Raw genomic sequence first — 27,504 nt, 5'->3', positions numbered from 1 at the left:
TCCGAACAAATGACTCGGTTCAAACTATTCTGCCATGTAATTTTTTTTGTAGTTCTTACATTACAAAATATGTTGTAACTCACGATATTCCTCCCGGTGGCACGTATAACTTTGGGATTCATCTAGTTATAGCATTTCAAATGCAAACACAATTGTCTTGTTCGGATCTCAGCGGAGCCACTGCGTGACCCTTCCTTGTTAGTATTGAAACCGTAAACACTGCTTTAACTAAAGTAACAATCAGCACTGTGATTTTGTGGCTCGCTCCAGACCATCGGAACGATAAATCTGAAAGTCTATTATTCCCCGTTGACCACTGTCCTTGTCCTTCAACACACGTATAGCAAATATAGTGGAATGCCCAAGTTTTGTCTTGATGTCCTACTTGTACACCGAAATACGTGAGATACACTTGCAGCATGAACGTTGTTATCTGTCTTTTATCCCTTGTCAATATAAACTCAACACAAACACAACAAAAGGAATCTGCAAATATTTTACAGACTCTTGACGCCATGTCGAACACTATGTTTGCTACTCCGTCGACACACTCACGTTTGAATGTGGAGGATACGTATGAATGGGTTGAACCAGCACTTAAAGTTGCAGGGTACATCACGTTTAATGACGCAAGCGCTGTCATCTACCGGTTTATGCTACCAACGATTCGTTCTCATTGTAAATAAACAGATGGCAACATTTCCTGTCGCCTGATATCTGTCCGTACGTCTCCTATTTGTAATGTTTTTAGGCATATAACACATTGTGACATATTGCGATTTGCAAACAATTCTGACGTGATAGACACAAACTACGGTAATTTTTATATTAAGCGCACTAAGATACATAGAAATCCATCATCCCATGTTGAAAAGCATGACCCCGAAAACCATGAATTCGACACTAATATTGGCCATTTTCGATCATTTTATTATCCCCCCCTCTCCCAAGTTGCGGGACTGAATTTGGTTTTAAACGGGCTCGGAAGTGTCACCAGTCATCTCAGCGACCCCGGAAACTATGGATTCGACACTAATACGGGTTATTTATGATCAGTTTTATGTATTTCCCAAGTGGTGGGGCTGATTTTGGATTTTGACCGGATCGGAAATGTCACTGTTTATCTGAATGATTCCGGGAAGTATGGATTAGACACTAATATTAGTCATTTTCAATCATTATTATATATAGAGCTACTCCTCCCCATGCTGCGGCACACGGCATCAGAATTGTCGCTGTTAATCTCAGCTACTCCTAAAACTATGGATTCGACACTAATATTAGTCATTTCCGATCATTTAAATGTTTATCCCCTTCCCCTACGTTGTACCTTCCCCCTCCCCAACCATCGGGGCTGAACTTGGAATGAAATAGCATCAGAAGTGTCACTGTTTCTCTCATCGACCCTGAAAACTATGGATTCAACATTAATATCGGTCATTTTTGATAATTTTTAAATTTCTCTCCCCCCCCTCTCCTCCCCTACTTGCATCGTCAAAGTTAATATGCTAAAGTAATTCCTGCCCCTAAACTCATGTATATTGAAAATTTGATTGAGATCGGTCGGGTGATTCAAGAATAATGAAGTCATAAAGGCAGTAATTTTATTTTAATTTTTTACGTATATCTCTCCCTCCCCCTCCTCTACGTTGGCTCGTCAAAGTGAAACGATAAAAAAAAAACCAAGGCCCGACCCTTATATATGTTGAAAATGTGATCGAGATCGGTTGGGTGGTTCAAAAGTTATAAGGTTTTATTAGCTATTATTTATACGTCCCCCTCCCCTAGGATCTACCGTTAAAGTGAAATTACAAAAATGTTTCCAGATCCGAACCTTATGTATCTTGAAAATTTGATTGAGATATATCGGATAGTTCAAGAGTTATTAAGTTACAAAAATAGTCGCTTTCAGTCTTATATAAATTGATTTTCATATATCTCCCCCTCCTTCTCCTCCCCTACGTTGCTCCGTCAAATTTAAATCCTAAAAACGATCCCAGGCCTGAACCTCATCTATAGACCCCTATTGAAAATTTGATCAAGATTGGTCGACTGGTTCAGCAGTCATTAAGTTTTATTTACATTTTTATACCCCGTCCCCTCCCCCCTCAGTTCTACCATCAAAATGAATGACCTAAAACCAACCCAGCCTCGAACCTCACTCATGTGACAAATTTAATCGAGATCGGTCTGTCGGTTCAGGAGATTTAGAGTCACAAACATAGTGATTTTCAATTTTATATATATAGATTGTCCGGCTAGTAATGAAATACTCATTTATGAAATATGAACAAAATTACCTGAGTCTCTTTTGAGAAAATGACCCGGAAAGAAAAGTTACCCCCAAGAACAAGTATATCCCTTGTGAAAATTTTCAGAACAAATGAATAATGCCAAATTATCCGGTTACTAAGGAAATATTTATTTGTGAATTTTGAACAAAATCAATTGAGTTGTTTTTTCTTTTAAGAAAATCGTTCTAAAAGAACTTATCCCTGCGAGTAAACTATCCCTTCTGGATTTTTCCCAGAGAAATGAATTATACCATAATATAGGGTTGTTAATGAAATATTGACGTATGCAATTTATACAAAATCATTAGAGCCATTTTCGAGAAAATAGCAAATTTCCACCCTTAAGTAAACTACTGCTAATTTTGGGGCCAGGAAGATAATTTTTAAAAAATGCCGCTAGGGAATCTTATAAAACTCTAAGTTTAAAGTTTGGTGCAGATACATTGATCAGTTCGGGCTCTGAACACATTTGCATCGGGACGACCAGACGAACAGGTATCAAAGAATCATTTTTTCGGTATGTCGAGTTTATAGAACGTGCAAATCCATTGAAAACTCGATTATTATTATTATTATTATTATTATTATTATTATTATTATTATTATTATTATTATTATTATTATTATTATTATTATTATTGTTGTTGTTGTTATTATTATTATTAACACCTTACTTTCTTCTCATCTATCGTCGCTCGAAAGTAAGAAGGCAAAAACAGGTTTAAAAAAAATGGAAATTGAATCTATAATTTAGCCTATGCAGTACAGAAGGTGTTTCTAAAGATGCATGCACCTCTGATGCATGGGATCTCTGGTTCGATCCCAGCACGCGCCAACTGAACTTTGTAATGGACAAATACCGTGTGCTTGGGTTTCCTCGGGGTTCTCCCGTTTCCTCCCACTTTCTTCATTCCTCATCATCACCGTCTCATTTAGCCTAGCCGGCATAACCGCGGGACGTAAAACTCAAATATTTCATTTCATTTATTTTTCATTAGCAGGTCGTCGACATCTAGAACACAATGAAAATGGCAGACGGTGTTTGAGATATCTGGTATGTTGTGTGCGGTTGCATAACTATAGCCGTGAACCAGTGTAACGGACGAAAGCAAATTCAGCGAACTCTGTATTTTAACGTTCCACTTTAAACTCTATGGGTTAAAGAGACATGTTGTTAATGAAAGAGGTTGGTTATGGGAAAATGAGTGAAATGACAATGTGGAAGAAAATGAGAATATCTCATAAAACGGAGAAGATGTTGCCGAAAAACAAACATACCTTGTCTATCATCGAACCTGGGATCACTTACACCAGAGGTGAGCATTATACAGTTTAACCATTGTGCTCTTTTCTTGCCCGTAAATTAAACAAAAGATCGTCAGCAAAGCGTAGGGGTTATTACAAATGAAATCAAACAAAAACAACTATGTAACAACAATTCGGAAGCGACAGTGTTGAAGAGGTAGACAGCCTGGAAAGCATCGAACAATTTAATAATGCTAAGATTATTCAAAAACTGTATAAATATTACATTTGTACCAAACTTTAATACGCAGGCATTGTCTGGAAGCTACATTCAGAAATGGATATAACCGAATTAGAAATATTTCGGAAAATATTTTTGAGACATTAAACTTACAGGGAAATATTACTGTATCCAATAACATAAGAAAAAAGTCTTTACACTTGAACTTCGATATTAAAGTAAATGAACTTTCCTTGTGAGTTGTGGTAAAACGACAAAACTACAGAAGTGCGGTGGCAGAAGAAGGAACATAACATGAGGTTTTCACAGATGTAGAGATCGAAAGTGTAGAACGAGCTCACCCTGTGCCTCCGTGCCTACAGCCGCATGAACATTGTTCGCTAGTGGTCTACTATGCCACGCTTAGTTGCATGCATGGAGAGCATGCCCGCGACCGTTCGGTCTATTTAATGGACGGGTACCGCTAAAATGTGTCGCGCCCCGCCCGTAATTTCTCAATACGCTATATATTCTCGTGCATGAGGTGCACCGTCAGAATTTGTCCCCTAATTCTGACTCGCCGAAGCGATGTAACCCCCATTCTCTGCAGGCATGGCGCCCGAGCGTTTCAAGGCAAGTTCACCTCCTCCATACATTCACCGTTACCCAGATTCCTGGGATTAGCTCCCGCATGGTACCGAATCCCACGGTATTACCACAGTCCGGCAGAGTCCAACCCAAATCCGGGGCCCCAAATGCTCGGGGGGCTTGTTCAATCCCGGCCCTGCCTACCTCTATCGTTCAACTGGCAACCGCCTTGTCGTGTAGAGGTACCACGCACACGTCGAGATACTCCCGTATCTCATTCCGGACCCAATGGTACGTTTTAAGTCACCATTTGAGTTTGGTGCCGGCCCATATCCCACTAGTTCCCTCCCTTTAGCGGGATCAGAACCATTACCAAGATTCCTGGGGTTGGCCCCTCCCCCAACTCTGTTTGGTCCCTCCACAGGCTGGAATCCGACTGCCCCCCGGTAGGGTCGTCCAAGCAATACGGGACTTCCTCTAGTTAGGGTAAAGGTACACCGTACATTACCAGAGCCAATGACTGATGTAGACCGTTTGCTCAAGGCAAACATTGTCATTTGAGAGCCGTGTCTCCCCTGGTAGGCCCGCCCAAACAATACGGGGCTACCTATCTTTTACGTGTTTAGGTACCACGTACACGTTGTAGCAAAGCTGCTTGTCCGAAATCCAATGGTACGTGTAGGCTACCATTAGAAGGGACACCCACGACCCTTCCTCGGTAGGGTCGTTCAAGCAATACGGAACTACCTCTTATTACGGTAGAGGTACTCCGTACATTACCAGACCCAATGGCTGATGTAGACTGTCTACCTTTAAAGACAATGGCCATTTCCGAGCGGCGGCTCCCCTGGTAAGGTCGTGTGTCCCTGCACCCAGTGAATGTGTAAACCTGGGACGAAGGAGCGACCCACTTCCTCAGCACTCTTGAGGTACGAGTATGCGTTAGGATACTGAGTATCCCATCCCGGACCCAAGAGAACGCATAGCACTCTCTTTGAACGCATAGCTAGATCATCCTCCCGGTAGGATCCGCCCACACTCTTGGACACACCAGCTACCCGCTCTTTCATACGTGTTAGGGCACCACGTAGCCTTACTGCCGTGTCGTGACAAAACGCTGTAACTTTGGCGGAGAAGTTTTGCGAAAATGAGCCTTAAAGTTTTCATTCGAAAATGTGATCTTTATCGTGTAGAACCAGTGTATCTTGACTTTGGAAACACGTAGTTACATGTAATGTTACGTAAATGCATGTTGTGTGATTAAATTTGGTGAAAACTGATTGGTTGACCATTATTGCCTAGTTACACTGGTTCTACACGATACAGATCACATTTTCGAATGAAAACTTTACGGCTCATTTTCGCAAAACTTCTCCGCCAAAGTTACAGCGTTTTGTCACGACACGGCAGCTTATCTCCCGGACCCAAGGGCACGGCCTAGTTGGCCATTTCGGAGGATACCCAAGGCCTCACCTCCGCCGGTAGGTACGGCAGTCAAAGACCACCTACCTCACTGAGGAAGTGATGAGGTCACACGTACTCTCCCAGATCCAATGGCATGAGTTAGTCGCCTATTTCGGAGGATAACCGAAGCGTCACCTCCGCCGGTAGGTTGTTATCCTGATTTGCACCGACAACTAAATAATCGTTGCCAGCTTTTAGCACAGGATAGACAAGAGTGAAGCGTGTTTCCACGCTGCTCCCGAAACCCTATCTCCCCCAGTTGGTTACCGGGCCACCACAAGGCATGTGACCAGGCCATACACAGGGGGTCCCTCCCCCTTTATCAGCACGGGCTTGGGACCGGCCACGGCGGGTTTAGCCGAATGAACAGGACACCTTGGGAATCCTCTCTACTTAGCCCTTCTATGATATTGCAAAATTACTTGCCTGTACAAGAAAGGCGAAATGAGAAACGCCTCAGAACGATATTGAAACTATCCACCATTGGCCTCATTACACAGGTGACATCGCCAAAACTAAGGTTGCCTGATACTATGAACCCCTTTCTGCATGATTTTTTTCTTTTAATGAAAAAAATAATCAGTATTGAAAATCCTCATATGGGAACTTGAAAAATGAATTAAAACTTGAATTTTAGAGTTTTTACTTAAGTCCGACGAGAAATAAGTAAGTGTCATATATGACACACTTACAACTCACAAAGAAGATGCCAGATGACACCAAAATCTCTTATTCATACACATTAATATCTCACACAGCAGACAAAACAGTCATTTGATGCCTTTGATAAATCACAAAAAAATTAAAGTGAAAAAAGAGTATGTGCCATATATAGCTCGGCATGCGGTAAGGGGTTAAACATATCTGGAATTTCTGCGGTCACCGCACTAGCTGCAATGATACAGGTAAAGATCGTCCCCACTGTTGGAAGAGGGGTTTCGTACACTAAACATTTTATCTCATGGAACAGAAGTAAGTTCAACGCAGAGCATATTCACTGATTTCATTTTCTTGTTTCGGTGAATAGAAAGCTTTGCAAACGATCTTTAAAAACACCCTGTATATCAGGCAAGAACTGAAACTGCAAGAGAGTATTTTTTTCTTCAGATTAAACCTCTGATACCTATATATACACTATGTGTTCAAAAGTATCCTGACACCTGGCTGAAAATTACTTACAAATTCGTGGCGCCCTCCATCGGTACTGCTGGAATTCAATATGGTGTTAGCCCACCGTTAGCCTTGATGACAGCTTCCACTCTCGCAGGCATACTTCCAATCATTTGCTGGAAGGTTTGTTGGGGAATGGCCGCCCATTCTTCACGGAGTGCTGAACTGAGGGGAGGTATCAATGTAGGTCGATGAGGCCTGACACGAAGTCGGCGTTCTAAAACATCCAAAAGGTGCTCTATAGGATTTAAGTCAGGACTCTGTGCAGGCCAGTCCATTACAGGATTGTTATGGTCGTGTAACCACTCCGCCACAGGCCGTGCAGTATGAACAGGTGTCCGATCGTATTGAAAAATGCAATCGCCATCCCCGAATTGTTCTTCAACAGTGGGAAGCAAGAAGGTGCTTAAAACATCAATGTACGCCTGCGCTGTGAGAGTGCCACGGAAAACAAGGGCTGCAAGCCCCCTCCAAGAAAAACACGACAACACCATAACACCACCACCTTCGAATTTTAGTGTTGTCACTACACACGCTGACAGATGACGTTCACCGGGCATTCGCCATATCCACACCCTGCCATCGGATATCCAAATTGTGTACCGTGATTCATCACTCCACACAACGTTTTTCCACTGTTCAATTGTCCAATGTTTACGCTCCTTACACCAAGCGAGGCGTCGTTTGGCATTTACCTTCGTGATGTGTGGCTTATGAGCAGCCGCTCGACCATGAAATTCAAGTTTTCTCACCTCACGCCTAACTGTCATACTACTTGAAGTGTATCCTGATGCAGTTTGGAATTCCTGTGTGATGGTCTGGATAGATGTCTGCCTATTACACTTTACGACACTCGTCAACTGTCGGTGGTCTCTGTCAGTCAACAGAGTAGGTTGGCCTGTACGCTTTTGTGCTGTAGTGTCCCTTCACGTTTCCGCTTCACTATCACATCAGACACAGTGGACCTAGGGATGTTTAGGGGTGTGGAAATCTCGCGTACAGACTTCTGACACAAGTGACACCCAATCACGTGACCACGTTCGAAATCCGTGAGTTCCGTGGAGCGCCCCATTCTGCTTTCTCACAATGTCTAATGACTACTGAGGTCGCTAATAATGAGTACCTGGCAGTAGGTGGCAGCACAGTGCACCTAATATGAAAAACCCCAGTGTGCCTTTGGGGGTGCCCGAATACTTTTGATCACATAGTGTATGTGTATCATGTAAAACCATTTGTGCATGAAAGTATGAAATATTTTGTTTTAGCTGAGGTGTTAACATTATAAAAATTGAGATCTAATGTGAACTGCTAATGTGTAAACGCATATACGTAGATGTATCAATCTATTAATTAGTGAGCGAACATTAACATTTAACGACCGTGCAGAAAAGAACATTACTTAATTGATCATCACAAGTTCAAATCATAATAACTAATAAGATAAAATATTAAGTCGCGGTAACATCCAGTGCATATTTTCTTAATGTTCTTGCGTGGTTTTGCATGGCTCACTTAATAACGAGAAAGCCAAATATTCAATTCACAGGACGAGTTTCTTTCCCACTCTTCCGTAAAAAAAAATCGTCCTGTTAATTGAATATTTACCTTTATGGCAGTTTCATCGTGGCTATATTGTTGGTGTACTTGCCCTTGGTGCGAGAGACCTGGGTTAAATTCTCGATGGAAGCTCATGTGGTTTGGATAATATGTTAAGAGTCTTCATCCCGGCGAAATTAAAATACCGTTAATTTTACAGTAATTATGTGATATCTTCAAATAGATAAAAGATAATTGAAATATGGAACAAGAGCGCCTTAGACAATATTATTTTGCGTGAGGTACCGTTATCACAAGTCACCTAGTGGCTTTCCATTTTCAGCTGTTTAGAAACGCGAAAATAAATGCCGATTTTCAAAATGGCTCGAAATCAAAAAGCAGATAAGTGAGTCGTGATAACGGTTGTCCAGGGCGCTCTTGTTCCATATTTCAAATATCTTTTATCTATTTGAAGATATCACATAATTAATGTAAAATTAGCGGTATTTTAAATTCGCCGGTATGAAGACTCTTAAGCTTTCGGGCCTGTTCTTGTGTAGGGTAAGTCTCATACGCCCCGTGCTAAAGGTACGCAAAACTCTAATCCAACAAACCAAAATCAAAGAAAAACGTGTTTGGAAGTCACACAAGTCATTTTCCACTGAATAGTCCGTGACGTAATATCGTTTTGCTCGTTTTCTCTGAAAACCACACAGAAAGTAGAAGAAGCAAGAAATCATCTGGTGTTACGAAAACATAATGGTGACACGATACACTGTTCGGTGATCCATGACTACGCATGCGCTGTGAACACTTGTTTGTTTCATTTCACCTACCTCATGCTCCGGTTTCTTTTGTTTCCCTCTCTGCTTCTTCTCTGTAAAATTGTGTCCCTCCGCCATACAACAGAAAGATGTGAATGACTGTACTATGATAACCATGAGCAAGCAATGTATTAAAGTCACTCTACCTTCAATAATCTTGGAGAAATTAATATTACTGTAGAGGTAGTTTTCCTGTCACTATTCCTCAAAATCATAAACAACTACTTTTACTAAAAAGCTTGCAATGTATTATTCGTACTCCTAACATAAAATTGTGATCCCACGCAGATTAGTTGGCAACGCTCTCTCCTTTGGTGCGAGCGGTCCTGGTTTCGATTCCCGTTGGGGACATTAGGTCGAAAAAGTGTAAAAGATTTTTCAGGCCAGTCATCCTGAGTGAGGTTTCCCTCATTCTCACCAGGCAAATACCGAGTTGGTACTTAACATGCAGGTTCGAACCCGCTTCCCTCTCTCTCTTTCCTCGGATAGTGTGATCGTCTAGTGACGTTATCGCTCATACGTGAAGGGCTAATGTGGTCATATGTGCCGAAAGCCCAGAAATTTAAAAGTCCTAAAAATCTAACAAAACTTGATTTGAATCTATCTTTGATAATTTCTTTTCAACTACAATACTAAAGAGAAGTACAGTAGACTTCCGAGTATCCGATCTAATGTGCGGAGGGGAAGGCAGGATAACAAAAAAGTGGATAGGCCGGAGTTCTATGAATAGCCTCCTCCCCAAACAGCACAATTACATAGCATGCATATGCCTATCATGTTCCCTCAGGTACTTGGGAATGTGTCCAGTATGTGCCTTATGTAACTCTGAGAGAGAAATCACATGGATGGCAAGTGATAGTCACAGTCTATGTCCGCCCCTAGGCACATGCCTGACATGTACCAGGGGAATGTACCTAGTATGTTTCCCATGCCGTAAGCGTCAATGAACCACAAAATAACTCACCCAAAATATGTTATATCGTCTATATGCGTAATGTGCTTACGTTAAGGTGAGTCTTAAAAACACTTTAAACAAGTTTAAAAAAATGTATCCCAGCGTGAGCGCGAACCACCAACCATTGGATTGCTAGCCGCATACTCTTCCGACTTGACCACGGAGGCGATGAAAAGAACGTCGCTTGTAGAGGGATAACTTGTTGAGGTCTTTTGAATTTGGCTAATCAGACTGCGCGTATATTTGACGATAACCGTTTGGGATAAGATAAAATATGCTCGTCATGTAATTTTATAACAAAATTACGAGTGTCAATTTACTTTATTTAATGGTTCTTCCATATTCACTTTCAAATGATCGGCGTCAGTTGCCATCTAATAAAGTTGACGTATTTGTTGCTTTAGTACACAATCGCTTAGAAAAAGAAGCAACAAATGATTCAAATGTGGGAGATGAATTTAGAACACTTAAATGGCGAATGCCTAGCACATCTTGTGCTGTTATGGTATCTGAAACAGTATGTACTTAAAGGACGTACCTAGAACATGACAGATATATGTCCCAAGTGACGACTTAAAAACAAATGACGGTTATAGTGCGAAACTGAGCCAAGTATATAAATGCTACATGTGTGGTACATAGTTCCAAATATCAATTAGGTGTAACAAGTACCTAAAAGTGTAGGTAGCTGAAGTACATACTTAACACATGAATATCGTATGTGTCAAGTGTCGGGTACCTAAAAAGTAGCTGGGACACCTAAATGGAACATGCCTAGCACATCTTGTGTTGTTAGGGTCCATAGTCACTACAATCTTATTTTTCCTATCGCCCATATTTAAATCTTCACTGTAGTACACTTTTAAAAAATAAGCATACCCCAAGAAGAATTTACGAATACAGTACTTTACAGTTATAATCAGGAACAGCGGCAAGCGAACTATATTGGGTCCGTTACACACTGACGAAACAATGAACAAGGAGCAGGACGCTGCTCTATTCCTGTCATAACTTGTATTTTGCACACGGCACGTAGAAGGATCGTAGCAGACTCTCACCTTCAATGCCTTGGCAATGTTGCCAATGCAACGCCTTGCGATTTTAATTTAATTACGATAAAAGAATATTAGGCCGGATAGTCGTGAGTCGGGTCCTTGGAAGTCTACTCTAATTGCGAATCATAGATATGAATCTTTCACCTGTAGTGTTTCTCATGAGACTAGATTTTGGACTATCTCGTCTCAAAAAGATGCAAAGAAAGTACCATATCGTCTCAAAAACTATAGATACTTCTAATGGAAGAATTCAGTCTCGTCTCGTCTCAGGGGAAACACTGATTTGAATTAAATTCGAGATAATACGCGCCGAAATTACCTGTCACCCAGTGTTACTTCCAGGAACATTTCCGGGTAGGGCACCTTAACTACTTGGAATAGGCCAAACTCCTTTCCTTGCTCTCCAAGCCTAGAAATCACAAGCCACCCTTTTGCAGACCTAGTCCTTTAGCAAATAGCTTTCCAGTACAGTCCTCATGTTTTTTACGAGGGTAAGTCAAAAATTGTCCTCAATGTAGCTATACTTTCCTTACATTGTTTATACTTACCTCTGTCCTCGTTTATTTATTTATTTAATTTATTTTTTGTTATGCTGTTGTGGTCATGCTATGAAAGTTTGATCCAAATTCCTCGATTTATCTTCCTTTTGTTTCCGATAGAACATGGCTGTTCCATTAGAAGTTTGCATCAAAGAGGAACAACGAGCAGTGTGATACGGTTTTTGTGCTCGGAAGGTGTACTGGTGCCGCAATCTATCAAAGACTTTCGGCACAATACGGGAACAGTGTCTTGCCAAACGGAGTGTCTACGATTGGATTGAAAAATTCAAAAGTGATCGCACAAGTATTACACATGTGGAAGGAGCGGGAGGACTATCTACAGCCACAAATAATGACTACATTGAGCGTGCACTTGACATGGTTCTGATAAATAGACGAGTGACTATTGAGGTGGCAGAGCCGTGACTAATTTCTAGACAATGTGCTACTGCTCGTTGTTCCTCTTTGGTGCAAAAGTCTAATGGAGCGGCCATATTATATTGGAAACAAAAGGAAGACAAATGGAAGAATCAAACTTTCACAGCATTACCATAACAGCATAAAAATAAAATAATTGAGTTGATTTAGAGTTTAACGCCCTTTTCAGCAGCGAGGCTATATGAGACAGGACCTACTGATTAACGTGTAATCCGAACCAAATACGCTCCCGCCGGGAATCGAACCCTGGTCACCCACGCCAAAGACGTGTACGCTAACCGCTTAGCCACGGAGGAGCTCAACAATAAAGTAAACAAGGACAGATATCAGTATAAACAATATAAGAAAAGTTATAGCTACATTGAGGATATTTTTTGACTTACCCTCGTAATTCTCCCCCAACCCCTCCTCCAACTCTGGCATTTTCTTTTCTAGAAGAAAGTTTGGTTCAACTACTTAGCTGTTTGAGAGTCACTCACTTTATTTGTATTTAACTTATCTATGAATTCAAATAACAAAGCTTAGGAAGGAAAATGCAACACGTTGAAACTGTGGTAATATGGTGTAATATTAATTAAATTTTACAATTTGTAATCATAGCAAATGACTCAACATATATGTTCATTCATGAGAAACGATAAAGATGCATATCTGTCTAGCAGAAACGGACGAAATAACAACTAACACAATAAAACAGCATTCGAACAAAGAACGTCTATTGTTTTTTTTTTAATAAATATATAATTATTTTACTTTTTAAGTGTCGGCACAGTCACATCTTCTAATTAGCATAAGAAACATTCACTAACGTTAGATTTAATTGCAGGAAGTAATTAACCACACACTTTGATCAACTATCTCTAAACCTATACTCGGAATAGGCAGTTTTCCTTCTACATGTTGTAATGAAGTTAATTATCCACGCTACTAATTAGATAACTATTTCTGCAGGTATAATTTCTACGTATGTTTTTGTAAACCCAGTTTTTGTCCTGCTTTGTTTTTTTAAACATTGCCCTCATACAAGGTGCATCAAATCAGCAGAATTTCACTGATTGAGTTTTTCTAAGCCAATGGTATTTTGGAATCTGACTTGAATTCATTTGACCAAGAAGTTACCAAATGTTAGACTACTGATGGGACTTTTTATCAAGAATTCATCAATCATAATTGTTTCACTGTCAATCCATTAACAATAGTATATTACTTTGCGAAGTTTGCTTGACGTAATTCAAATCGTTTCAGAATAGTTTAATTGGAAGGAAAATGATAAAGTGCTAAGAAGAAAATATAGTTTTCCGATCACTATTCCTCCACTCCTTGACCTATCATAACCATGTAACTTTAGTAATAATTTACTCTATACTCTCTACTACACTGAAATGTGGTCTCAAGTTGGATCTTACTGTCTCGAACTAGCATTATAAGAAAATAACAGAAATATTTTCATCCTGTTAAGTACGAGGTTGTTCAAGAATTATTCTCCCTGATATAGAAGGAAATTTATTTTTCCACAAAGTCAGCCACTGCAGGAATATATTTCGTCATCTATGTACTAGAGCTGTGATGTCTTGTAAAAATAATGGTGGTTGGTCAGTAAGTCATTCTTCTCCAGCTTGCTGCAACGGAATTCACATGATTTTTTATAATTTGTAGAAGGCACAATCATCCAGCACAGTAACCACATCAGCGTGTATCTCTGTCGGTATTAAACTTTCCAGTTTGAAGTATTTATCACGGTACGCATTTAAAGTTTCTTCATTTTCACAACCCGGACGCACTTGCTGCTTTTAAAACACAGAAACCACAACCCTATTAACGACATTGCCCTGTACGTTGGAACACATAATCGTGCTTTAGAGTACAACATATTACAAGCATAATATTCTTGTTCAACTCCTTCTATATCAGATATCTGTTGAACAACCATTGTACCTAAGACAGTTTTGAAGACGATTGTCGTGAGTGGGAAATGTGTTCGCTGACTTATTTTTTTAAAAACTAAATCTTGTAATTATGATAATTTAGCCAAATATGAAATAAAAAAAAATGAATTTCGAAATTCTTGCTTCATATGTATGTTTTAGGATTAACTAATTCATATCGACTTCCGAAGATGAACATCAAAGCAATTTAATGACCGTGTCTATAGCAACAACTCCCACTCACGACCCCTCTTCAGTTTTATTAGAAAGAGGAAAAGAAAGAGTGAGAAAGAAGAGAAGAAGGTAGGGGAACTGTCTTCCTTCTACAACTTTTCCCAGTCAACTTTATCTTGGTTTTAGCTCCTATTTATCAAATAGAAAACAAAAAGTTGTCACTAATAACATATGTTCCAATACGAAACTTGTCCCATGTGGAGTCCCGCAGGACAGCGTCCTAGGACCTCTTCTGTTTTCCTTATACATCAACGATTTACCTGAGCACATCACCCATTGTAAATGTCACTTATATGCAGATGATATGCAATGCTATTTAACCACTAATCCCCTAAATTTAACCACCGCGATTGATCACTTAAACAGTGACATTGAAAGTATCTGCACATGGGCACGTAACAATGGACTGCAAGTGAACCCAACCAAATCAAAATTTATCATGCTTGGTTCTCGTAAACTACTGTCCACAATCAATATTACAAGCCTACCAAATGTTCTTGTAAACAACGTAGCCATTCCTGTAAGCGATAGCGTCAATAGCCTAGGACTCCAGATCGACAAATTCTTAAATTGGACAGATCATATTAATAGAATATGCAAGAAAGCTTGCGGCTCTCTTCATTCTCTTCAGCGTTTAAAAAACCTTCTTCCGGAATCCATTAAAGCGTCCCTGGTTCAATCATTGGTAAGCTCTCATTTAGATTATTGTGATAAAGAATATGTTGACTTAACCGAAGATCTGGCAAAACGTTTACAGTGCATTCGGAATGCCTGCATTCGCTTCATATTTAATAAAAAGCGCTTCGACCACATCTCCCATTCTTATCAGCAACTAGGATGGTGCAACCCAAGCAACCGCCGCCGCATTCATTCTCTAACACTTTTATATAAAATAATTAATTGTAAAAAACCTACTTATCTATCTCTAAATTTAAATTTCTCGGCGATACTCACCCACTAAATACCCGTTCTAAAGGAAATACAACACTCGCTGTTCAAACGCACAAATCTAATTTCTTTTCCAAATCTTTCACACTATTTGCCACCAAAGCTTGGAATGACAGCCGTGAAAGCATCAGAAACTCTGGTTCAGTGTTGGCTTTTAAACGTTGGCTTAAAGGATATCTTTCTAATGAAGGTCTTCAGTAAACAAACAAACAAAAAAAAAAAAAAAAGTTGTTACACACGAAACTATTCCTTGCGTTACCATGCAGTCGTTCGTTTTTACTTTTTTCTCTCTTTCTATTTCTTCTCATTTTGTTTTCTATTCCGTTCTGATACATGTGTATGAAGGTATATATTATACACAATCACTTAAGTATGTGCATCATTTTATCTATACATACTCAATCAAAGGAAGGTATTTTACATGTTATATATAATCAAGATTGATTTCTTTGTTTCTCTCTCATTGTATAATTTAACATGTCTTCAACATTGTCGCTTGTTTATTTTAGTGTTTAGTTTATATGTAATAAGTTTCATTTTCACTTTTCATGTTTTATTTTCTGTATTGTTCTGTATGTCTGTAACTCTTTAACGTGCCTAAGTGTATATCCTTTTTATTCTCGTTGTAAAAAAAAAAAAAAAAAAAAAAAAAAAAAACTATTATGAGATTCGACTGTAAAAGAAAAAATTTAAATGATTGAGTGGAAGAAAAGGTTATGCCTTAATTCCGCCATTTTAAATAAGAAATAACTAAATAAATAATATTAATAATAATAATAATAATAATAATAATAATAATAACGATGAAATATATGTATTTGGAATGCTTAATTGATTGTAGAAAAAAGCTTGTAGTTATCTGTACCACTTTTATTCTGTGATGATCAACGTTAAAACCGGACGTGGCTGATAGAAATAAAAATCATCCCTATAACAGTGCCATTACGGCATGTTGTCAGAATGGAAGTGACATATAATCTTGAGCCAATTAACTGATTCCAGATTCTGCTTCTTGCTATTACGGCTTTTATTACATAGCGATAGCAAAGAGAAGAAAGTATATATTCTTAGAACACTAAATTGATTCCAGAAATGCCCACTTTTCTATATCTCTGATTGTTTTCGTTCTATATACGAGAGCATCATTGTAACTCAAAATTGTAGGAAATTTCTACGATTTATGGTTTTAGTAAAGGGTTAAACACGGAGATTAAATGTAGGTCCTATTCTTGGTATACTGAATCCGTTGCAAAAAAAAAAAAAAAAAAAACGTATCTCTTAATGCTTTCGCTCTGATACGTGTCGATAAACAGAAAGACAAACATAGACTGAACATGCTCGTTCTATGACTTTTCTCATTTTCGTACATAGCACAGTTTCAACGTATAAAACGGATTTTTTTTTCAACTTTAGCTGTTAGAAGACTTCGAGTAAAAAGGTCAACTATGGTTTATGACTAAGTAAACTACCTTCATCTCTTAAAAAATCCCGATCATTTCATATATTAAGTGAATTAAGTCCCCAATGTTGTTAGACATTTTCCAAAAACCTTATTGGATCAAAATATCCAATATATTTCAGGCAAAAAAAAATCTTGTAGGCCTTATATCTGAAGAACTACATAAAATCCAAACTATCACTTAACTCAATATGATGTGCTAATTCTGTAAAAATATGAAAACTCGATTTAAGGGCTATTCAAAAATTTTGTGGGCCCTGATCCAAAAACTCCAATATATTTCAATCAAAAATTTTCTTGTAGGCCTTATATCTGAATAACTATAGGAAAGGTGCCGAATATCGGATACTGTTTCCAAAAAAGAAAAAGAAAAGAAAAAAAGAAATAAAAATTTTACCAACAGATATTTCATTGATATAGCCTCTTCTACATAAAGGCTGTAAATGTTCTGTTATCTTTGCAAATTATAATTTAAACGTTTCGAAGCAATAAGGAAATATTAAGGGACAGATACATACACTTTGGTACAAAGTGGCACTTTTCTTAGTTCGGAAAAAGGTTGCCTAATATCGTATAGTAAGGGGTCTAACATCAGACAGAAATTAAATAAGAAGGGTTTATGGAAAACCACAATTGGAGAAGGTGCATTATTTTAATTATATTACACCTAAAGTTACAAAACATGTAAATTTAACAAAACGTTGTTCTACAAAATAAACTACTTTCCAAATATATAAATTTATCTTAACTAAACATTGTTCTATCAAACAAACAACTTTCCAAATATGCAGATTTTCTGCTTCTTAAACATTGTTCAAGAAAAGAGGCTGCTTTCTAATAATGTTGATTTATTTGAATGTTGATAATGAACTAAACGTCGTTCTACTCATCTGTAGTAGGATCTACCAAGAAGTTAAATTACTGCCAAAAATCAGAAAGAAATTATTCCATGTCTTTGGATCAGTGCCTGCAAATAGCTCGTGTGCCCATTTAGGACATTGGATACACCGTATCCATTGTTCACCACCTTTGTCAAGCTTATACGGCTGTGAACAAAATATTGAAGATTTTGGATGCCTTGAGGAACCTCATTTTCTTTCCCTTGAAGGCAGCAACAGCCAGGAGCGTAGCCAAAGGATCCCACTTATTCCTTCGAGCGATTCCTATCATCTGTAATAATCGAAGAATGGCATCAGCAATACCGTTCCCTAATATCAGATATCCGATATTTGTAACCTCTGTACTATCCGATGTTTGGCAATGTAGGTCTTGTGTCAACTTTCAACTATATACACCATGTAAGCAGAAACGAACTACCAATACATCATGTAGTTTCAAACTACTCTTCTTAGCCTATATTATAATCATAGTATGAACATGATTAGGTTGCCTTTATAGACGACATAACGCAATCAACTGCAGTATTGGAAATATTTCATAAAGTCAAAATCAAAAAGCACTTCGCCACGCAAATAAACATTTTGCGAGAGATATAGTAACTCAGGTGTCTAATGGCCCACCGATTGATGTGCAGTTACGATAACGGCTGCTAGGCTGCACCATCTTAAATGGAATATTTCTCGGTATCCGTTTTCGATATTCGGCATCTTGACTGTACATATAGTGTAGAGAAACCCAAACTATCACTTAACTCAGTATGATCTGCTTATTCCGTAAAAAATACGAAAACTCGATTTAGGGACCGTTCAAAAATTTTGTGGCCCCTGATTCAAAAACTACAATATATTTCAATCAAAAATTTTCTTGTAGGCCTCATATCTGAAAAGCTACATATCGTGTAGGCAAATCCAAACTATCACTTAACTCAGTATGATGTGCTTATTCCGTAAAAAAAAAAAGTAAAAATAAAAAAAACGAAAACTTCATTTAGGGTCCGTTAAAAAAGTTTGTGATCCCTGAATCAAGAACTAATTATTGGACAAGATCTTAATCTTTCGATGCACTTTTTTTTTTGAATCATTCCTAAAATTCTTATCCAAGATCGCAATCTTTCGATCCATTTTTTGAATCATTCCTAAAATTCTTGTTTTACAATATCCTTCCATTTCTTACTTGGACAGTATATTTCTCAAAATCTTCCGAACTGTAATTCCATGTATCCTTAAGTATTTCCCACCTGAACGATCCACCCATCTAAAGGATATCAGTATTTATTATCCGTATGATATTAAGTTACGAGTGCATATTGTTAAGCTCTGTATTGTGTAACTTCCTCCATTACCTGCAACTTCCATTTAAATGACATCTTCCGCCCATTTGAAACGTTACAATCTTATGTCCGCACGATACTCAGTAATTAATGCATATTGTAAAGATCCCACTGTGTAACTTCCTCCATTCACCTTTATATTCCCTCCAAGGTAACGTCTCTCGCTCATTTTACACGTCTCGTTCTTATCCATATGGTACTTGGTGACGAGTACAGGGTGTACCAGAAGTAGTGACTCACCTTTTGAGTGATCAGTACATTTTTTATTATAAAGAAGAATGGCATGAAACAAAATTGTAGGAACAGATGAATGATATAAAAACCAAGTGCTCTACAGAATGTAATTCCTATTCTCCATTTGGACATCCACCTGATAACTATTGACATCGATGTATGTCTGCATCCAGAGACGCACATTTCTGCACGCTTCTGGGTACATCTGAACATGAATGTTGTTGAATTCCTCGTTGAATTCCAGGACGCTACAACACACAGTTGTGACGGCTCTCTGACCCTGACACATAGAACTTTGTCTCGTCGGTCCAGGCTATGTGGTTTCCGAAGTTGGGATTTTTTCACCCTCCGCAGATACCACTCAGCAAACTCGATACGGCAATCGGGATTATCCACATTGAGTGCGTGCAGCAGGCAAGGATGATATAGGCGCAGTTTCATATCCTTGAGAACCCTAGAAACCGATGACCTCGGGATATTCAGAGTGCCGGACAACCGTCGAATCAATTTTGACTTCTGCGGTGACCTTGCAAGTTCCACCTGTACCCACACCGCATTTGCAGATTGTTGACGGACCTATGCGTTCCCGGCCTCTTGGCGTCAATTCCACTACCAGTGGTATCGAGGACTTGTTATTGTCTTCCGCTGTTCCGCACGATCACCGTACAGCTCCTTCACTCGTCGCTGGACTTCCGTAACGTTGTGTGTCTCGGAAAATAGGGGAACGCATTCGATACGTTTCTCAAGCATCAGGCGATCTGTAATCCTGCAGTGTTGCCAACTGCAAAAATACAAAACAACATTACACCACAACACAAACAAAACAAGAAACAAATAAACAACAACATAACTCATACAGTCTAACCTACAGCACCTAACAAGTGAGTCTCTACTTCTGGGATACCCGGTATATTCTGAAATTCTACATTGTGTAGCTTCCTCCATTTACCTGCATCTTCAGTCTAAGTGACATCATCTTCCCATTTTAAACGTATCAATTTTATCCGTACGGTATTCGGTGATAAATGCGTATTCTAAAGTTCTGCGTTGGTTTTCTTTTTCTGTTTTATCAGTTTGTTTGTATTTTTAGGCACCAATTATTTGACTCAAACCTTTGCTACGAAAAGCTTTATTACTTTTATTTGAGTTATGAGGATGAAATAGAAATATTAGTCCATGAATCCACGACTCTTGCCCCTCTAATACATCTCTCTTTACTTTGTCGTTCATGTATTAGATCAGTAAGAACTGTTTGATTTATCGTTGCTCAATTTATGGCTCTACACGATAACAGAATCGATTTACGACACTTTCAACAACAATTTATTCTTTTATTTCGACTTCTTTTTTTCTTGCAGAAGGGAACGAAGAATGCCTTGGAGACCGGTCGCACATTTTGTACCATTCTGGCCGACATGGACTTTAGACAGCGCTTACTGGAAGTTCACACGGAGGAAGAGTTCAAGAAACTTGTTTACAAACAAACTCAAGAATTGGCTGAGGAAACGTGTGATATAGACAAGACCATTGTTGACAACCATGCAGTCTCGTCCTCCGAATATGAATACGTAAGTCTTGGGATTAATTCTAGACATTACATTACGTTTTCGAACGTACAGTAAGTAGATTGTTCGTAAAGATGTTATGGGTTTCTTAACGTAACATCCATATCCATAAGAGGTACGAAAGGAATATGTAATTACAGACAATTAGGTAAATGCACTAAATGCCCATGTAAGGTAGCCATAGTGTGACCCATTGGAATGCGTGTGAATGTAAGTGAAAACACAAATACTCGAAGTCTTAGAATATTTCTAATTTTTGTATTCTGAGGTGCCATTAACAATGTAGGAACGGGAATGAGGTCAAAATCGGGCAAAATTAACCTGGTTTCTATTTTAGCTGTGCAATATTGAAACTGTGCTACAGTACAAGGCAGTGTAATATATACTGGGAATCGCAGGGCGGCTCTAGGCATCTCTCCCTACGACAAATTTGGAAACATGGGAAAGCGGAACAGGGCCAATATTAGACAACATAAAGCTGGTGGTCTGTAATATATGCCTTTACTTATTGGGTTTTCCCTTTCTAACTCATACGGTCTCACTCACTAGAGATGATTTCATACCGGGACCAAGTATAATACCTGGGTAAAACTTATATATATCGTCTGAGAGCTCTTGCCATGGGAAGTACGAAACCGTTTTCAAATCACGGGCAAACCCGAAACCTGATCCTATAAGAGGCCCGTTTGTTGGTGTTTGTGACCCTACGTATGGCATATTCGACAGAAATAAAAATGAATGTTACGTTATTTGTATATCACGCGTAAGCGCCTGATCCCATCATGTTCTTTTTTGGCTCATTGCTAGAACAAGATTTGGGCAAGGGTTTGATAATATCACTTTCCACCCAGACGTACCATTTGGTCAGTGTTGCCAACGAATTGTAAATACAATGTGGCAGATGGTTTCTCTACCACTGGTTGTATATCCATGTAACGTGGCGTAATCATCATTCGCCTCTAGAAAAAATATACTGTGGATGTATTCCTCTCTCAAGGGCCCCAGTTTGTTAGTGTTGTCAACCAATTGTAAAAATGAGAAGATGTAAAACAGGTTCCATACGATAAGAAGTTTCTACACCGAGCTTGGCAGAAACATCACACAACACTATAGCAATAAGACGTTGAATGTGACAATCTCCCAACCATTCTAGGTTGTCAGTGTTGCCAACCAAGTGTAAACATCACAATGTTGCAATTGGCGTGCATGCCACTGAACGGAAATATAACCAATCTAACATAAGAAGCATTGGACAATGGAAAACGTAGTATGAGTGTCCCCGTCTCACAAGCACCCCAGTTGAGCAGTATTGCTAATCAATGCGAACATTCAAGATTTTTGCATGAAGTCTAGAGCATTGGTGGACATAATTACACTATAACCCGTGCTTGATTGGCAACACTGAGAACCTAGAATGGTTGGGAGATGGTCACACTCAACGTCTTTTTGCTACAGTGTTGTGTGATGTTTCTGCCAAGCTTGGTGTAGAAACGTCTCATCCTACGAACCTGTTTTACACCTTCTCATTTTGCAATTAGTTGGCAACACTGACAAACTGGGATCCTTTAGAGAGGAATACGTCCACAGTATATTTTCTCTAGTGACGAATGATGATTACGCCACGTTACATGGATATACATCCAGTGGTAGAGAAATCATCTGCCACATTGTATTTACAATTCATTGCAACACTGACCAAATGGGTAGGTCTGGGTACAAAGAGATATTGGGTGATATCAATAAAAATAAGTAACTACTCCTGAGAAGTCCTGCTCGTGAATCGGAGTAACTACACCTGGAGTAATTTCCTCCCTCAATTTCGTGTCAATAAAACAAGCCACTACTCAGGTCTAGGCTGCTCCAGATTTATGAACGTTCACTCGCGTTTCCTCTGCGCGTAGCAGTGAGTCGTATCAATAAAAGGAGTGATTACTCATTTCTCCCATCCGTCGCGCGGTCATTTCGTTGTTTTTAACCTATGGTGTAGTATCCTAAACGTCATGAAAGGGGTAAGTAGCAACGACAGTTTCAATCAAAGTGCATTTGTGGAAATTATAAAAGAGTTTCCAGTGGTACTTTCAAAGTCACAGTTACCAGAAAGTAAACGAAGGAAAACCGAAGCTTTGAAGGCAATTACAGTGAAATGCAACGAAATATCAAATACATCTACGACTGAGACACAAATCCAAAATAGAATCTTTAATATTCGAGCGAGAATAAAATAAAAAAGAAAAGAAAAGAAAAAAGGGAAACAATAAAGTAATACTGAAACCATGGGAACGAACCTATTGGAGCTGATGGATGGTGATTCGAATCCAGCAATATCAATATTAACACGACAAGCACATATCATGTTCTGTCCAAGGTCTTTGTAGATTGTTTGGCTTTAAGAACAAAATCATACACTTGGCCCATTTGTTTCCTTTTTTTAAAGAAAAAGGCGAGCCAGTCACATCATAAAGCACGTCCATCTGATTGCGTTTTCGACACCATACGTGCCCCCTTTCGCCTTGACATAAACAAAATACGTTCTCATGGTACACCCTTCCTATCAGCGTTGAGTTGAGTTGATTTTAACGTTCTTTTCAGTAGCGACGCTATATGAGACGGGATCCACTGATTAACGTGGAATCCGAACCACATCAGCTCCCGCCAGGAATCGAACGGGGCTCTCCCATGCCAAAGGCATGAACGCTAAACGCTTAGCCACGAAGGAGCTCTTCGTATAACGTATTCGTCTCCAAAATAGTTGGTTTCTTCATTGCCACGTGTGTATAGTCAAGTGATCCGATACCACCCGGAAATGTATATTGTTCTTACCACTCTGCCTTTGCTGTTTACATATCAGGCACACTTCCGGAAACAATCCATTTTCAGATTTCGCAATAATCGCATCCATTACACTTGTAGTAGTCATAGACACAGTACTTTGAGCCACACCAGAATCCTCAGACGTTCCGACCTGGAATCCCGGATCACTCACGTAACGCAAGAAAACCCGCATCTTTTCGTCATTACGTAGTGTATCATTCCGAATTTCGATTGATTCTCCTAAAAAAATATATTGTGCCTACCACTCTACATTTTCTTTCTTGAACCTACAGTGTTTTTTTTTTTTTTTTTTTTTTTTTGTAATCCCGATTTGCAAAATTTCTTTGCAGTTTATAAGTTTTTCTACGTAGCAAAACAATCATATACTCTGCCATATTTCGCACGGAGTCACCTATTGAGCTTGCTCTACAAATTTGGAGAAGTTACTAGCATCATAGAAGAGTCTCTTATTTTTATTGATATCAAACGCGGAGTACTTACTCGGCTCGAGAATAGAGGCGTGGTTACTCCAAAGGGGCAGACCTTCTCCGAGGTCAGCCGAGACGAGTAGTGCTCTGTTCTCTTTATGTTGATACCAATGCGAGTAACTACTACAAAATTGAGAATAATGAGCAACTTCTCCATTTTATTGATATCGCCCATTGTCAAGTCCTTACCCGAGTCACGTTCTAGCAATGAGCCAAAAAGGGACATGATGGTCTCAGGTGCTTACCCGTGATGTAATGTAACATTCATTTTTATTTCTGTCGAATATGCCATAAGTAGGGTCACAAACACCAACAAACTGGCCTCTTATAGGATCAGGATTCGGGTTTGCCCATGATTTGAAAACGGTTTCGTATTTCTCATGCCAAGAGGTTTCAAACAATATATAGGTTTTATCCAGGTACTTGGTCCCGGTGTGGAATTATCCCTAGTCAGTAGCAGTTCGAATCAACTCAATGCAACAAATTGCATTTTAATTTATTATAATCTCCATAGTAGTTATAGTTGCTTGTTGCATTTTTGAGTTGAGTTGCATTCCTAAAATTTTCTGAAGACTTATGGAATGTGGGCCATAATGTGTTCCAAGATAGTGACCATGAAATTTTAAGGTTGGTATTGTGTAGAAACAAGAGCTCTGTCTGGAGAGGCCAAACACACACACAAAAAAAATAATAATAACCATTGCATATCTCGAGAATGATATGGTCCTGAGATTCGATCTGATTACGTAGTGGCATTTCAATATGTGATTTAATCATAAATGTTATTGAGATCTTGTAATTTTAATAACATAAAGGTAACCAAGAAAGTTCTGTCGCTTTTTGTGGAGGTCTGTGTTCCGTTGGCCATCACACCGTGAGTTGAATGCAAATAGAGATAAGGCGAAAGTCAGTTGTTGTTGTGGGCATATACAACATACGTGGGCAGTTCAGTTACACCATGAACTTGCGAAAGGACAGAGAGAACATGGGATCTCAACAGAGCGTCAGAAGGGCGTATATACTATACGAGATCGAACTGGGGTTAAACGCCGCTGCAGTAGGATGGAAGATATGCCAGGCCATTGGTGAAGGTGTCGTGACTAAGCGGGAAGTGCAGCGGTGGTTTAACAAGTTTAAAGACGGTGACGAAACACTCGAGTCCATACGCACTACATACCGTAAGATCAACACGTGTACAAAATTAAGATCTGTAGTCATCAATTGAGGCGAACAGTACCCAGACTTGTAGTCCCCACTGGGACTACAACTTAGTGTGAGTGGAGAAACCATTCGGCAGCACCTTCATCAACTTGGGAAGCACTACAAGTTGGGTCGATGGGTCCCACATGATTTGACTCCAGGCCAGAAGGCAACGCGAGCAGATACTTGTGTTTCTTTGCTGTCTCGTCTGAGGAAGGAGACATTTGTGGACAATGTGTTGACATGTGGGACCTGTACGAACCTCCACGGGGATGTCATCATCAGTTAGCATCCTATGAAACGGTTCTAAAACAGCCGAAACCAGCATTGCACGAGGAAAAGGCCCTCCTGTGTGTTTGGCGGACTGTTCGCGGCATCGTATATCGCGAACTGCTACCAGCTTTTTAGAGCATCAATGCAACTGTGTACTGTCAACAATTCAGCTATGTTCAAGGAAAATTCAAAACTCTGGAGCCAGATGTTTTCAATCGCAAAGGGGTCCTCCTGTTACATGACAACGCTAAACCCACGTGGTTAGGATGACCCGGGACACCATTCTATGCCTCGGATGGGAAACACTAGTGCATCCGCCATACTCTCCGGACGTTGCACCGTACGATTATCACATGTTCTATTCCTTTTACAATCACCTTAGAGGACTCCGGTTCAAATCCTTAATAGAGGTGCAAAATGTATTTGATACCTTCTTTGCTTCAAAACCCACCACGTTCAACCGTGATTGAATCTACGGCTTTCCAGAACGTTGTCAGAAGGTCGCAGATGCTGATGGGTAATATTTTTGTTCTTTCAATTAGTCTTAGGTGATATATTGATGCTCGAAGATGGTGGGTGAAAAAGAGAGAGAACTTTCTTGGTTACCTGTATAAAATTAGACAGTTCATTTTGATTATGTTAGGGTTTATATATATATCGGGTGTTCTAAAATGGTGCCCACGTACCAAAGAGCATTATTCTACTAGTCAAAACAAAGCAGAAAATATATATCTGTATACGTTTCGAGTTCTCGCCTGGAGACACAAATTGCACTATGTGACAACATCGCAAATGAGACGTAGATTAGGTCTACCAACCTATCAAATAGTTATATCGATTCTATCCAGATGGCAGGTAAAGTCGATATTGATTGACACTAGCATCACTTATTAAAATAGTAATCGATTCAACTGCTTGTTGTATTCGCAGAGTAATGCTAATGGCTCCAAGTTAATCTGCGACGTTGCCACATTGTGAAATTTTGATTCCTCATAGCAGCTGAAGGAAGCCCCGGAGGGCATATCATCATATTACATTTTCGCTTCATTTTGGCCTGTGGAATAGTGCTCTGTTGCCCGTGAGCGCCAGTTTTAGAACACCCGATATATAATATGCGTCATGATTTTTGGTATCACGAAATATAGTTTTCTTATCTGGTTTTCTGAAACTTATTTTAACACATTGACAATTCACTGAATTTCTTTCTTGGAAATAATAGTTACGAGAACACAATTACTAAAAACACAACTCTCAGAAGTATAACACGTTTGAGTACTTTTGAGGACTTTTGACCGACTGTTTAGTTCTGCTTACAGTTTTCTGCAATACACATCTTACAGACATAAATTTACTGTGTTATTATGAAGAGGCAATGTCCTTGATTTACTTGAGGTTAGTTCATTCTTTTCCCCATGTGCTCTTGTTTGTTGCAGTATTCAGCCCAAACGATACGCTTTTCAACGAACTTAAAATACTCGTTACTGAATTGTCTATGTCTCTGTGTCTGTCTGTCTGTTATTTGCTTCTTCTTTTTTTCTTTTTTTTTAATTTTGAGACCTCCATTGGAAAGGGCATCAAAAACTACCTGAGGAAGTGACTGGATTTCTTCGCGTCACTCTGAAACTTCCCAAGATATTGGCCAAAAATGGCCGATTTCCAAAGATTTAAGGAGCCCTATCTCAAAAACCGTAAGAAATAGAGAGATGATATTAGTGTCGATCAATACCTAAGAGGATAGTGAACATTTTGGTACCAAATAGTAACAGGTGGTCACTGTCTAACTGGCCACTGGTTTGACCAGTGGCCACA

At 39.2% G+C, this 27,504-nt stretch overlaps 1 protein-coding gene across 1 annotated transcript in view; it reads left to right on the top strand.

The window, feature by feature from the left end:
* The window catches only part of LOC145687895 (solute carrier family 4 member 11-like), a 560,150-nt gene that overhangs the window by 416,020 nt on the left and 116,626 nt on the right, over positions 1 to 27,504 (top strand). Inside the window, exon 4 of the mRNA XM_081761438.1 lies at positions 20,717 to 20,926. Coding sequence (XP_081617564.1) covers positions 20,717 to 20,926 — 210 coding nt within the window. The remainder of the gene's footprint in view (positions 1 to 20,716; positions 20,927 to 27,504) is intronic.

The sequence above is a fragment of the Thermobia domestica genome, chromosome 6, assembly GCF_964235325.1.
Source record: "Thermobia domestica chromosome 6, izTheDome1.hap1.1, whole genome shotgun sequence".
NCBI classification, from domain to species: Eukaryota; Metazoa; Arthropoda; class Insecta; order Zygentoma; family Lepismatidae; genus Thermobia; species Thermobia domestica.
The sequence above is the reverse complement of the archived record's forward strand: the minus strand, read 5'-3'. Positions and strand labels throughout refer to the sequence as shown.